Source organism: Meleagris gallopavo, assembly GCF_000146605.3.
Source record: "Meleagris gallopavo isolate NT-WF06-2002-E0010 breed Aviagen turkey brand Nicholas breeding stock chromosome 7 unlocalized genomic scaffold, Turkey_5.1 Chr7_random_7180001955686, whole genome shotgun sequence".
Taxonomy (NCBI): Eukaryota; Metazoa; Chordata; class Aves; order Galliformes; family Phasianidae; genus Meleagris; species Meleagris gallopavo.
In genome coordinates, this window is record NW_011097081.1 from 1 (window position 1) to 13,537 (window position 13,537).

General features: G+C 34.0%; 1 protein-coding gene across 3 annotated transcripts; it reads right to left on the reverse strand.

The window, feature by feature from the left end:
- Positions 1 to 3,732: 3,732 nt before the first annotated feature.
- SLC38A11 (solute carrier family 38 member 11) lies at positions 3,733 to 11,239 on the reverse strand. Of its 3 annotated transcripts, XM_010726372.2 has the most exons (6): positions 11,175 to 11,239; positions 10,665 to 10,826; positions 9,458 to 9,570; positions 8,695 to 8,826; positions 6,194 to 6,439; positions 3,733 to 4,668 (listed from the first exon to the last, which is right to left on the reverse strand). In XM_010726372.2, the coding sequence occupies exons 1-5, from the start codon at positions 11,182 to 11,184 to the stop codon at positions 6,194 to 6,196; spliced, it is 663 nt and encodes a 220-aa protein (XP_010724674.2). In that variant the 5' UTR covers positions 11,185 to 11,239; the 3' UTR covers positions 3,733 to 4,668. The 3 variants fall into 3 exon arrangements, with proteins under 3 accessions (XP_010724674.2, XP_019466336.1, XP_019466335.1); XM_019610791.1 differs by lacking the exon at positions 6,194 to 6,439; XM_019610790.1 differs by lacking the exons at positions 3,733 to 4,668; positions 10,665 to 10,826 and having other exon boundaries at positions 4,675 to 6,439.
- Between the last annotated feature and the right edge of the window lie 2,298 nt (positions 11,240 to 13,537).

The following is a 13,537-nucleotide window of genomic DNA, read 5'->3' on the forward strand; positions in this document are numbered from 1 at the left end:
GCTGGAAAGAGTTTTAGAGAAATCTACAAAGACAGAACCCTCAGCCTCAAATGTATCAATCAAGATTACTTCCTACTCACCCCATGCTCCCATCAATGAAAGGATATGGTACCACCTGCTTTCCTTATCTTTCTCCTAACTAATTCCAGAAGAAGGCAGGCCTAACATTTCTTTCAGGACATGATGACAGGGTCCAATGTTAGGAGCCTAGATAGTGACAGGGCTAAGCATTAGAAAATCTGTAGCCTTATTCTCTTCATCTCCCAAGAACACTAAATAAATATTTGTTTCATTTTGCTCTTCTAAAAATATTTTGCAAAATAAGAAACTGCACTCACATTCTGGTAAAGACACAAGTTTGAGTCATCCTTCAACGAGTCAAGTGAACCTTACCGCTTCCTTCCCACTCTTCTAACAAAAGAACTTCAATGCCATCCACACATAATGAATAAAATACTTGAAAAATATCAATTACTTTAAATAAAAATTAGTTCTACTACCACACTGGAGCTACAGTCTCCGAGGCATAGGCATAAAATGGTACTCTGTTAATACACTGAGCAGTTACCTAAATTTGTATTGAATTATTGAACTGTTACAGTCATTGATTGATTTCCATTTTAAAATTGCTTTGTCTACTGTTCAGAATATTGTAGTCAGGCAGGATATACTTTGTATAACTTTTAATGTGTGGCAAGAGACTTCTGTCAAAATAAAATCTGGATTCCTGCTCTGTCAACAAACACTTAAACATGTCTATTTTGTTCATATTGAAATGCTTACGTTGTCTGCATTTTTGTTAACCAAGTATGTTTAGGACTGAGACTTTGGAGCCCTATGGAGGCTCACAACAATTTAAGTCCAAATAAAAGGGCACATAGAACACTACCATTCAGGAATATTTCAGAATGGAATTCTGCTTAAAACTTCAAGAAGCACTAAGAAGTCATAGAGAACAAAAAAAAAAGTTATTCATTAGGATCAAGATGGTTCTAAACAGCAAAAGGGCAATGAATTCTTAATACTTATCAGTCATGTGTGGGAATCCCAGGGGCACTGACACAGTTGTATTTAGAGTGACACTGATAGTACAGCTAGTCCAGAAGTAAAAATCTTGAAATAACATACAAAGAAATGTTTCTGCAATTCCTTTAATAATCCACTTAATTCACTGCAGCATCAAAAAGCAGCAGTTTAAAGGTTTGGTTTATACTTTTTTCTTTTTCCTAAAAGGGTAAGTATTCTACAAGGAAAATATGTAAACAAACAACTTTCTGTCTCTCACTTGTGAGGTTAACTGAATCCTTCAAACACCACAGTTTGCCTGTTTGCCTGGTTATAACTAGTTCTCTCTTCATCTTTTCATGCCAATAACTTCCTGCTCTGAGGTTATCCTAATATTCCTCATAGACTTGTATCAGTCATGCGATACTCTGTCTAGTGCCTACTGACATCTTGACATGTGGGATTTGCTTCATAATTCTATATTGGTATGATCATGAAACATTATACTTACTACAGGAAAGGACTAAAAGCTGCTACACAATTCCCTAAATCTAATCATAAGCAAAAATTACTTATAATACATTCTTATCTCAGCAATTTAAAATATAGTCCAATGAAATATACTTTACATAGGTATAACACCGGTGTTATGTACTGGTGTTCCAAGAGCTCCCAGCTTATATCTAACTATAGCACAACAAGAACAATGTTGGGTTGGTTTTTTTTGGCTCTCATGTTGGAAGCATTAACCGCAATTGGGAGCATTTGCAAATTTTCAGTGAAGTTCCTTCCTCAGTTCCAGAAGGCTCTTCTTTGATGTCTTAACTGAAGTTTCAGGATGTTTAACTTGTTACATCCTGCTTTAGTTCCAAGGTATAAAGCCTCCTGGAAAGCCCCAAAAAGTCTGTCTTTCAAGAAATAAAAATTTACAAGCAAATGTCTATATGAGGAAGAAATGCATCTTAATAAAATACAGTAGGAACACATTATACACAATTTATTACACAATATAGCATGGAACAAAACAAAACATTTCAAGCTAAGACTTCTCTAATAAATGTACAGTTCTTTAATGTAGATTGAGTTTGGTGTATTAGAGGAAACTGTAATCATATCCATTAATGAAGTCTTGCATTTTAAGTGCTTATATCAATGTCTGTGTTCAGTAGAGGTTTAACAACAAAGGAGATGCCAACAAAGTCATGTTTTTTTGTACTGTCTGCTTTTCCCTGACATCTTAACCAGTTGTTGAAGTGAATTTTAAAGTAGTCAGAACTAGCTCAATTCCACTCCAAAAGCATGAATATTTACAGCAAGCAGACTTGCATCTTTATCACTGGTATTCTCAGACAGTTCCAACAATATCAGATATTTGTAGAAAGTAGATAGCAATATCAGTTCTTAATTTAAAATAACAAGCTTCCTGTGTAATTTTCCATATTTTGCACTTGCAAAAGGAATGAGGTAGGGTCTCTTGTCCAGTTTCACAATGAGTAATTACTCTGAAGTATAATTGTATGGGTATTTGAGGCATACCAGAACCTAGTATTTATAAACAAACTCGAGCACAGATGTCCATGGAGTAGCCTCCATAACAATGAAAACAGATTGAGACCAAAGCATTTTACATAGTAGTAAGGTCAGAAGCCATCCCACTAAGGTCACTAGCTGAATTTAAATTATAATTACAATACAGCATTGAATGATGAACTAGAAAACTTTATTTCCTTCACTAGCCTGAATTCTGTTCTAAAAAAAAAAAATCCAAACAAACATTGTAACAGAACAGAATTGAAGAACTGCTTCTTAAAATTAGAACTCCATGTAAGAAAACCAATACAAAAATACAAATCTTGTGCACTGTTTTTCTCCACAAGAGGAGATTTCTCCCTCCTTCCTGCTATGGTAATGTTGTCAGTGTCATGTTTGGTACACACAATACATTTGTTTATTCTGCCATTTTTGTCTTTTTTCCTTGCTAGTGTTAAGTGCTTATACCAGAGTCCTATTAAATCCTCACACTACATTTTCATTTGCTATTCTCAGAAATACTGAAGAGTTAAATCCTTTCCCTACCAGATCTAATTAATACATCTGTTCAGATATGAAAATTCATCAAATAACGTATAGGATAATGTCCATTTAACAAACCCATGCCATTTCGCCCTTCCATAGAAGAATTTGAAGAGGTTGGCAAATTCAGACTCTAGGGAGATCCTGGTGATATATGGAGTTTGGTAGGTGGGCAAACTAAAAATACTTCACAAATATCTTGAATTGAGAAGCATACTGCTCTAGAAAGTTAAAGAACTGTCTGGTAAGCTCCTACAGGATTGCCAATTTTACATCTGGTGTCAGGAAATGCCTTCTCAGCTGCAAAGAAGGAATTCAGTAGAAACAGCGAGTCATACTACCAGCTTTTGATATGAAAACCCTGCCAGTGAATGCTTATGAAACACTGCTGTTCTCCCTCAGCCTGGACTCCACAAAGTCTTACTGCAGAGTTTGAAACTGCTTCCAACACTCCTTCCTATTCAGTGAAAAAGTCTGTCCAGTAGGACAACATGGGCAGTAACATCTTCCATTCATTCTCAATGAGCTCCATTAAAGCTAGCAGCTTATAAATTGCTTAGTTGCTATTTGCTTTTAAAAAAAAGTTAAGTACATTCACTACTAGTTCTTTATTGTGGTTGTACTTTTTTGGTGCTATGTTTCTTCTTTTAGGTTAAATATTTTCTGCTGCATCAGGACTTCTATGCTGTAATACTTAGGAGTTTGGGTTTTAATTTTTTTTAATATATAGAAGTACATGCTTTATGCATTGCCTTTAATGATAGCTAGTTACAACTTTATTTTGGGGAGTTTTATTTGTTTTAAAAACCATTATGTTATTACAAGCTTTATTATGACAATAAAAAGGTGATTCTTCCTGTATTCAAGAAGCATACAGCAGGCGATCATTTGCAGTTTCAATAAAAGTTATACTAATAATACTGGAAAGGAGGGAACTATAGCTTCTAAAAAGCCATTTGCCAAACTGCAGTTACCTAACTTCAGGCAACTACCATTAATGACTTCCCTTTCTACACTACTCTAATAGCTGACAGAACCCCACCTTCACCTGCAAGTTCATGACTGAAAACCAGCAAGATGATAATTACATGGTGAAATGGATGCAGTTAGTTTTAGCAAAACAACCTTTTAAGAGCAAAAGAAGCTATACCAGCAACAGATTTAACTGATGACTTCTACCTTACCTTTTAACACTTTGTAATTTGAAAAGCATATGAATCAAATCTACATTTCTAAAGTAGTAAGGCATAGAAACATTTCACCCTTCATAAGAGAGGTAAATGTGATTCAATATCGAGATAGTAGAATCTTTAAATCAAACAAGCAATACGCATCCTACTGATTAATTCCCTTGAGCCTGATTCTCAGAAGCAAGGATTACAATTAATGCTTTAAACAGATAACATACTTCAAGCAAAAGAAATGTAAAAATAATCAGAAAAACACAAAAGCTCAAAACAAGTCTTCTGATTCTGAAGTCTTCAGCAGTTGTCATAAAGTAATAGCAATTTTGAATTCCATTTAGTGCAGAAGGAGGGGAATATATTCAGTGACCACTCAGCTAAGATAAATGAGCAGTAATGGCTGCACCTAAATTGGAGAAAAATATTCTATCAATAGTAAAAAGTACCTGGGCAGTTGAAGTATCACCCTCAAAGCTGATTCTAGGTAGAGAAACTTAGAATGTTTACTCACAGTTCTCTCAGACAGCTTTACAACTTAAAGGGAAAAAATAAAAACCAAATCTACCCTCCCAAAAACTCTCAACCTCCTAAATAACATCTCTCCCCACAAAAAATAAACAACAAAACAAACCAACAGTATTTAAAAATATTTACTTCAAAAAAAACAAAAAACACAGTGCTTCCATAATATGCTAGTATAGTATTATCATCACCTTGCTTGGCCCTTGCTTAAAGAATTAATTAGCAAAAAAGATTTGAACGAAATAGCTTTGTCAAGCAGGACGAACAGAGACAGAAAGCATTACCATTTAGCTGTATAAAAACTGAGTAGCATTACAGAACCAGTTGTTGAAGTCTGGTTAGCACAAGGAATCCCAATAATCTAGATAAATCAAAAGCTGCCAATGCAAAATACACAGCTTGACTTGATACAAAGCATTTTTAAAAGTCCAGCATTTATAGAGGGGATAAGGACAATCCTTCAGATTTTTACCAGTAACAAATTACTCATTCTATAGGTGTCTGGGTATACTTATACCTCTAACATTAACAAATCCTTAAATGTTAAATGAATTTTGGAGAACAAGACAAAAATCAGCAAAATTTAACAGACCATGACCAAAGCTGAGACAGACTACTATATATTGAAATGAATCATATGCTGGGTGCGTATCAATTCTTCAGACCAGTTTCAGAAATAAGTTATAAACATAAAAATCAAGATGTGGTTGTTACACAGATTTTCTTCTGTACCTTAGAATTTTTACAAAGGATGTTCACCTGACTCTTAAAATTCAGCTCTGCAGATTGGCTCATGCAAAACCTTTTGATCAGAACATGAATGGTACAAATTACAGTTGGATTCTATCAGCTACAGTTCAATTAGAATACAAAATCACCCTTGACTGAAGCACTAGTGCAAGGTATGCTTTCAGCTCTAAAGCTATTGTAAAATAAAAGATAGAATTAATAGTTTTTTTCCATTTTAACAGCACAAGTTGAATACATGGAGAGAGACCCAGACATTTTTTCTCAGGATAGCAAAAAACCTCCATACTATAGTATATTAATGAATATACAATTATTATAAAAAATAATAAAAATAAGAAAAGCAATGAAACATAGGAGATGTCTACATTTCTATACATTTCACCTAGTTTTTAAGCTGTATTGGTGACTTACTAACAACAAACACAGCCTTTTTGATAGGTTTGTCAGTTATACAAGTAAATGTCTACAGCAAAGCACCTCTGAAAGTTTCTGTTTCAAAAGTTAAGTTTTATCTGAAACAGGATGGCAGTATAAAAATCAAGTAGGTAAATATAGTTATGTGCATATGAAAACAAAATCTTTGTTCCAGGTATGTTTAAACTGGAACATATGGTTTGCTGGAAGATGCCCCCCGTCTAGTTCAGAGATCAGAGCATTACCTATGGGGGAAGTGTACTGTTGTGAGAAGAAACATTATTAGCAAAGCAGTAGAACATTTCTTTTCCATGGCTACACTCCTGGGGATGCAAGATAGTCAAAACAAACCCAACTGTCATCACGAGCAAACCAACAGCAAGAATCAGGCAGGAGATGAGGTTATCTGAATGGTTCCATCGCTCTTCAGACAGCCTTAGATAACACGCTGTTGGGATGATAAAAACAAGTGGGGTAGCACTCAGAACTCCCTGCATATGGGAAACAACGATAAGAAAAATCTAATAAGCATGTATACTTAGAACCTGAAGAACAAGAATCAGAATTTGTAAATAGCTGTTACAGATTGATGCAGCAGTAAAGCTGGAGAATGGAGGCCTTTACCAGCATTGCTAAATAGAAAGTTTCCTTTTCCAACTCACAAATAGCTTGTAAAAGAGTATTTGTGCTTTGGTGATACAGAGTATTTTATGTTTGAAAAACTTCCGTTAGATGGTTAGATATGATTAGCAGAAGTTTCTAAGCTTCAGAAGGTCCAAACATAATAGTTCTTCAATGTGATAACTGACATGAAATATTTAAGATCACTCCACTTTGAAGGCAGATCTAGACTCCTAAGAAGTGGAAATAGCATGTAGCATGTCAAAGAATTGTGATAAACTTTTATGACTTGATTAACTTCTTTATGAAAGCTAAGCTCCTTTACAGAGTAAACATCCCTTACTAAAAATTCAGCTTCTCTTTAGTTGTTACACATAAATATAGATTAAAAGCAAATTATCAAATACTATAGTACAGACACTGTTGATTAATATTTGAATAACAAGCCAATAAATATTTTATTCACAAATTTTGAACATCTTCTGTCACAAACTTTAAGAAACTTTAAATTATAGTGAGGTAGCAATCCAACATACTGAATACCTTTGCCTCACTGTACACTCTTATGTACATCTTTATGATAGAACCTGTTAAGAGTGATCAGTACTTGGAAGAAATATTTTTCATAAAAAAATAAGACTCATAAGTATGTGAAGAAAGATAAACCAGCATTATAATATTACTAGCATTGTAGCATTATAACATACTAAGTCTGTAGATGCTCAACTGCCTCACGACTGAATGCTTTCCCTGGAGAACTGACAGCAGAACAAAAAAAAAAAAAAATGAAGGCTTGTGCTTTGTTTTAAAAGCAGAAAATAGTGAAAAGGTAAGCAGTCAGAAGTGGCAGTAAACGCCATCTCCAGTGAAGAATCAGAAAACAATTCTAATATAGGACCAAAAGTCTGCTGAGAAGATCAGCTCTCCTTCATATGCAAAAACCTAGTTCATTCACCAGTATTAAACTTAGTCCATTCTACTAGCAGCAAAAAAGACCCGAAACATTCTTTAAGCACAATTACATCCCAGAAATACATGTACCTCTAATGTCAACTTGTCTCAAGATGTGAGCTACCCACTCAAACACCTGGCTAACAACTTCTGTTTGAAACTGAACCGAACTGTTGGCTTGACTGTTCAGTAAATACTTAGGCCTCTTTAGGTAAACATACTGCATTGATGGAATATTTACTTTTGAGTAATTACTTTAAAATAATTCAATTCCAAATAGGAATCAAATATTTATTCATGCTAAAAAACTCATTTATTGTTCTCTAATGTAAATGTATTCTTAAAATAGATAAAAACTTAATACACATATATAGAAATAAGATGTGCACGCACAGTTAATGAGGTTCATTTTACCAGGATTCAGATATTTGATCCAAATAGGCATGTATGCATGCACAAATACAGATAATTTTATTGGTGTGTATATGCACGCACAGATCAATTTCATTCACTTGTGATGTAAAAACAGGAAGAAAAAAGAAAAGAAATTACCATGTCACGAGTAAGGACTGCTGCTTATTTTCAGATAGTTATAATTTGGAAAGGGTTAGCTGAGAAGCAACTGCGTAGGTAAGTATTTAAAAAAAGAGGGCAATTGGATAGTTTATCTGAATATTCAGACCAGCACTATAAGATTAGTCCAAGCACGCTATGCAATATCATTGCTAAAGAATCACTCACTACCTCTCAGTGAGCAGATAAGCTGCACTGTATATTAGAACAATGTAAACGTACTTGAATGCATCATGTAGCATAAAGAATAACCCCCCCACACACAGTTTGGTAAACAAAGCAGTTCTCATAAAATCAGGTTATGACACTCATGTTATGAAATCAGTTTTGCTCCCTGCTAAACCCAGTAGGAAAAATTTCAAGTTGCTATGAATTGCTAAGGGAAAAAAAAAGCCATCCAACCATTTGAAGTCTTCTTTCTAAACATTCTCTAATTTAATTACATTGAATAATTTCCTTTCCTTTTGAAGTTAATATAAACAGTTTTAACATTCCTAACTGAATGCACAAGATTTTTATTAGAGCTATGGATATACCAGAACTCTGCTTTATTTTTTTTTTTAATGATTTATTAAATAGAAGAGTATACAGGTTCACTTACATTCAGCTCTAAAACTATTCCAAGGCAATCATACACTAATGATACACCAGTCGCCACAGCAATGATAATTACCGTCACAACAATATGGAAAACTGTTGAGAGGCTCCCATGGAAAAATACATTGGCAATCACCTGAAACAGAATCACAACTTTAAACCTTGATTTTGCTCTCTATTTCAACAAATAACTTATAACAAATCTTCTAATGTTCAGAAACAAAAAGAATGGCTGAGAATATACTGACTGAACCTTACCTTTGTTGCTTCAAGAAAACATCATCTGCTTCCAAAAGTAACACATAACAAATATTAACAAAATCACAGAACACTTCCCAGACTGACTTAGTACATCTTCAGGATTTATTTTCCTCTCATTTGGATGCTATAGAAAAAACCCAGTTTCTATTGTTTATTGAATAAATGGATTTCCTCAACAGAAATACTTTAATCAAGCAGAACTGGGAGGCATAATAAATATGCTATTTTTAGCTATTCAACATAATATCAACAGTAGCATTTATACCAATCCTCGAATTCCATGCAGCCCTTATAGCTATTATTATTAATATATTGGATAATATAATAAATGTAACATTATATTGCCAGAATCTAAACAGTACATTTACCATCACATTCAAAACAGCATGCCGCAGAACAAGATATGTTCATAATCATTACACATCAACCATTGACTTTAGCAACAATAACTGAGAACACTAGTAACATATCAACATTGTTAAAGGGAGAATGTAACACATGCTTACCTCTCTAGTGACAAAACATTCAAGAGGGAAGGTCAGAATTACAGTAACTCCATAACAAAACCTTCCAAAGGTAGCAAGGTTGTCATCTCTACAGTAGTTTTCAAATATATCTCCTGAGGTATAACAAAACATCAATTAGATTGAACTCACCTCATTTGCTTACCTGTAAACTGAAGAATAATTTAATAGAATCACTGGAGTAATCGAGACTTCCTAATCCCTTTTCCTCTTACATCAAGAAAAGTCTTCATCTTAACATATTAGTAGGGTTTTTTTTGTTGTTTTTTTTATTTTTTTTTTTTTTAACTTGGAGCAGCATATACATTACAGAAATATTTTAATATATGCATATCAGAGTGTCATCTGTCATCTTCCCCTTAGTATCAGTTTTGTTTGAAATGCTGGTGCTTACCTTGGTAGGAAACGAAAAACTTGCATATGACAAGCTTTAATTTAAAAGCTTTCATTTAAAAATGTAAGTCACAGAATAACAACAATTATACAAAGAGACCAGACTCTGCATAACAGCAATTCCCTTATAGTATCTAATCATAGCTGGTAAGCTGCAGTGAAGAATTTCAAGTATTCTGAGCCTGATTTATATATGCACACACACACGTATGTACACACGTATATATCCATTATAAATATATGGATTATTAACTAGAACATCTCTTTACATCTAACATCAAAACACTGATAAATTCAAATAATCATATTGCTTAGCGGTTATAACAATGAATCTGGAATAACAATCCACAAGACTTAAGAAAAACCACCAGACCACAATAAGACAATGTACTGCATCCTTTCTACCAGGTTATTCTACTCTTATTATACTATTTACTACTTTCAGGACCACAATGGCACTGAAGAAGGAATAAAGTGTGCTTTATAGAAAAACATCTGAAAGATTCTGATAGGAGATGCAGAAGGCAAGGCAATGTTTAGTCCTCATTTGGATGCGGGAGCACTCAAAGGGGATTTTCACCAATGACGCTTTCACTTGGAATCTGTCACTACTAACATCTATCCAACATCTTTGTATCCTGCCTTGGTTGACGGGTAACTATGAAAAATAGCTGTCCTAACTATATAGGGCTTTAATGGGTGCAAGTACACTAAAATCACATAAAGCTGTTAACAACAGGACCTGAAATGTAAGGACTGCAAGAAAGCACGAAGATTGAGGAATTGAGCAGTTTACCTTGTGTGTATCCTGTAAAAGTCATGTATCCACATGCAGCAAACAGTACACTGATAACAACAGCAAGTAAAACAGATACATGTGTGATTCGAGACCAATTGCTTAATGTGGGTTCTTTCAGAGAGCCATATATTAAAAAGCTGTTATGGTGGCAGATGAATGCTGAAATACACATAATAGTTGAAGGAAATAAATGAATTCATGCATATGTACATATAAAATAAATTGATGAAGTGTATACTCTAAGGTAGGAGAGTAGACAGCAGCTCATTACTGAGCACAAACATTAAACCTACAATGAATGGAACTTCTACTTACTTGATGAAGGTTTATAGTCATCTTGAGATGACTCTGATTGCATTACCCTAAATTTCATAGTGTTTCTTTCCCTCTTCCCCTGAGTATCAAAAAACTTAAAAAACTTAAAAACCCACACAAATTCTAGGTTCAAAAATATCCAAGTCATTTCTTAAAGTTGATCTGAAGACTGAAAATACAAGAATGACTTACCAAAAGACATCACCCCAATGGCCTGTACTGCATTTGATTTTGCAAATATCCATGCATTTTCTGATTTGGGTCTAAAACAGAAATTCTTAGTTATGTTATGCTCTTTTTCAACAATCAATTACTAAATATTATTTTAAACACCATGTTATAATACAGAATTCCTATCTGAATTAGGCCACAGTGTTCACCAACAATAAGTTGAAACAAGAGATGCCTTTCTTACCTTTTGTTTTGAGAAAAGTATTCCAGGAACTAATTCTTACAGCTAAAACTGTTTCAGCAACCAGTTATGTAAATAAATAATTCAAGTCATCATTTATCAAGAAACAAATGAGTAAATGAGAAGGTAAATGCCATTACAAGCTTTGGATGAGGTCTTCTCAATCCAAAGCCTCCTCTGACTATTTGAAGGTATTTTATTCTTTTGAGTTTACACATCTAATGCATTGTTTCTAGGGACTTATTTGTAGACCACATATCAAGTGAGGCAGTTTGTCTTCATTTACATCTTTTTCAGCTGTTCCTCATCTTGAAGGAAGCTAGTTCCTAAATTAATGATAAAAGTTGAAGAAAATATGCAGAGATGTTGATAACCAGGCAAGAATGCATTATCTTCCACATCCACATCTCTAAGATACATGCACAATTTTGGACATTAGAGAAGTACTACAGAAAACTGTAAGCAGTCTTCATTAAAATCCATTTGATATATGAAACAGTTTCCTGACTAAAGAATCAAAATGAAGGAAAGCATCCTTTCCCAAACTTGCAATTTTCTAAAAATATAACTGGAATTCACAAGTTTAGAATTTTCTTTGTAATATTAAATCACAGTCAAAGCATGAGTACAGAAAAGCTTGAAAGCTTGCTCTTAAAAAGTGTACTGCTGCTAGCTTTGATTGCTCCATTTTTATTTAGAGGGAAAGCTGTTGCCTCCTGTGGCCTTAAGCTGCTATCATCTCCCTAACGCCCAACAATACACTATGACAATCACATCAGTTCTACGAAGGTAACATTGGCAGCTTTGCCTCTCCCTCTACCTAATAAATGGGCAATTTTGATAGCTCTAGTGGATTATGCTATGCTGAGTTTCACTGCTGACAAGTTTTTAAACCAGATTAAAGAAAAAAGTTCTGTTGCTGTTGGTTTCTGTTTTGAGAACTCATTTATTATTATTTCTGCATTACTGAAATAGTCAAGTCTTCCTTTTCCATATTAAACACCTGATTTCTAGTATCCAGTGCACATTCAGCTTAGGCTTAAAACAGCTTGTCAGCTTTTAAATTACGGTTGCTAACCTTAAGAAAAGAACCTGAGCACCAATATCAAGCTTGTTTTTTTGAGCTTGGATGCTGTATATATTTGACTAGTATGCAGTCTCTTAAGCACCTGAATATGGCCCTCCTAAAATATACTCAGATTCAGCATGTAGATGTAATCAAAACTACAGATTAAATAAATATTGTGCATTTATCTTGTGAAACAGACATTCTGATCAAACAAAGCTGCTGTTGCTCCTTATAGAGTAGCAGTCTTTAATTTGATACCAGTGATTTCAAACCACTAGAGATGTGTGTGAAAAATTCATATTCATGATTATGAATGCCTTTTTCAGGAAAATATTCACATTTGATTCAAGAAGCAGTAACAGTATCAAATATAGACTACAGAAAATAACATTACAACTATTCAATTCTATCACCACTAGAGGTCAGCTTTGATATCAAATATACAGAATGGAAATCTGTTGTATCCTTTGATGACAGAATTTTTGAAAGTCAACTTAGTGCTTTTCTATTCACAATCAGTATTTAGATTATCTAATGCCCTACACAGAAAAAAAATATTTCTAAAACACACAGAAATAAAGAAGTGTTTAATACATATGCATTCTTTATCAGACGATCACAATTCCACGCATTTTTCTCTGTGCGAACAGCACATCCTGTGTAACTATATGGCCATATCGAACTCCTACAAATATGGACTTAAATGGAATGTGGAAAGTATATGAACAAATGCCACATCATAGCAAGCACATTGTTACAGATGACACATGCAACAGTACACAGCTCAGCGTTTCTTACAGTAAGTTACACAATCCTCCATATATTTTCAAAGACATTCTCAAACCTTGGGAATAGGCAGATCTCACACAGGTGTGCTACATAAACTAAGAAGTGAAAGAAACACATTAATACTCACTATTTCCAGATTCCAACTAAACTTCATGTAATATATTTGCATAACAGAATTTCGTCTAATACATGTGAAAAACATGATTTCACAAAGACTTGAGAAATACATGATAAAAAGATCCAATAGTGAGTATCATGGCACACTAGCCACATATAGACTAAGGA

Coding starts and splice junctions, on each gene's coding strand:
- SLC38A11 (XM_010726372.2), bottom strand. Junction 9,571..10,664: donor TTTTACAGGATACACACAAG/GTAAACTGCTCA, acceptor GTTATACCTCAG/GAGATATATTTGAAAACTAC. Junction 8,827..9,457: donor AATGTTTTGTCACTAGAGAG/GTAAGCATGTGT, acceptor ATTCTGTTTCAG/GTGATTGCCAATGTATTTTT.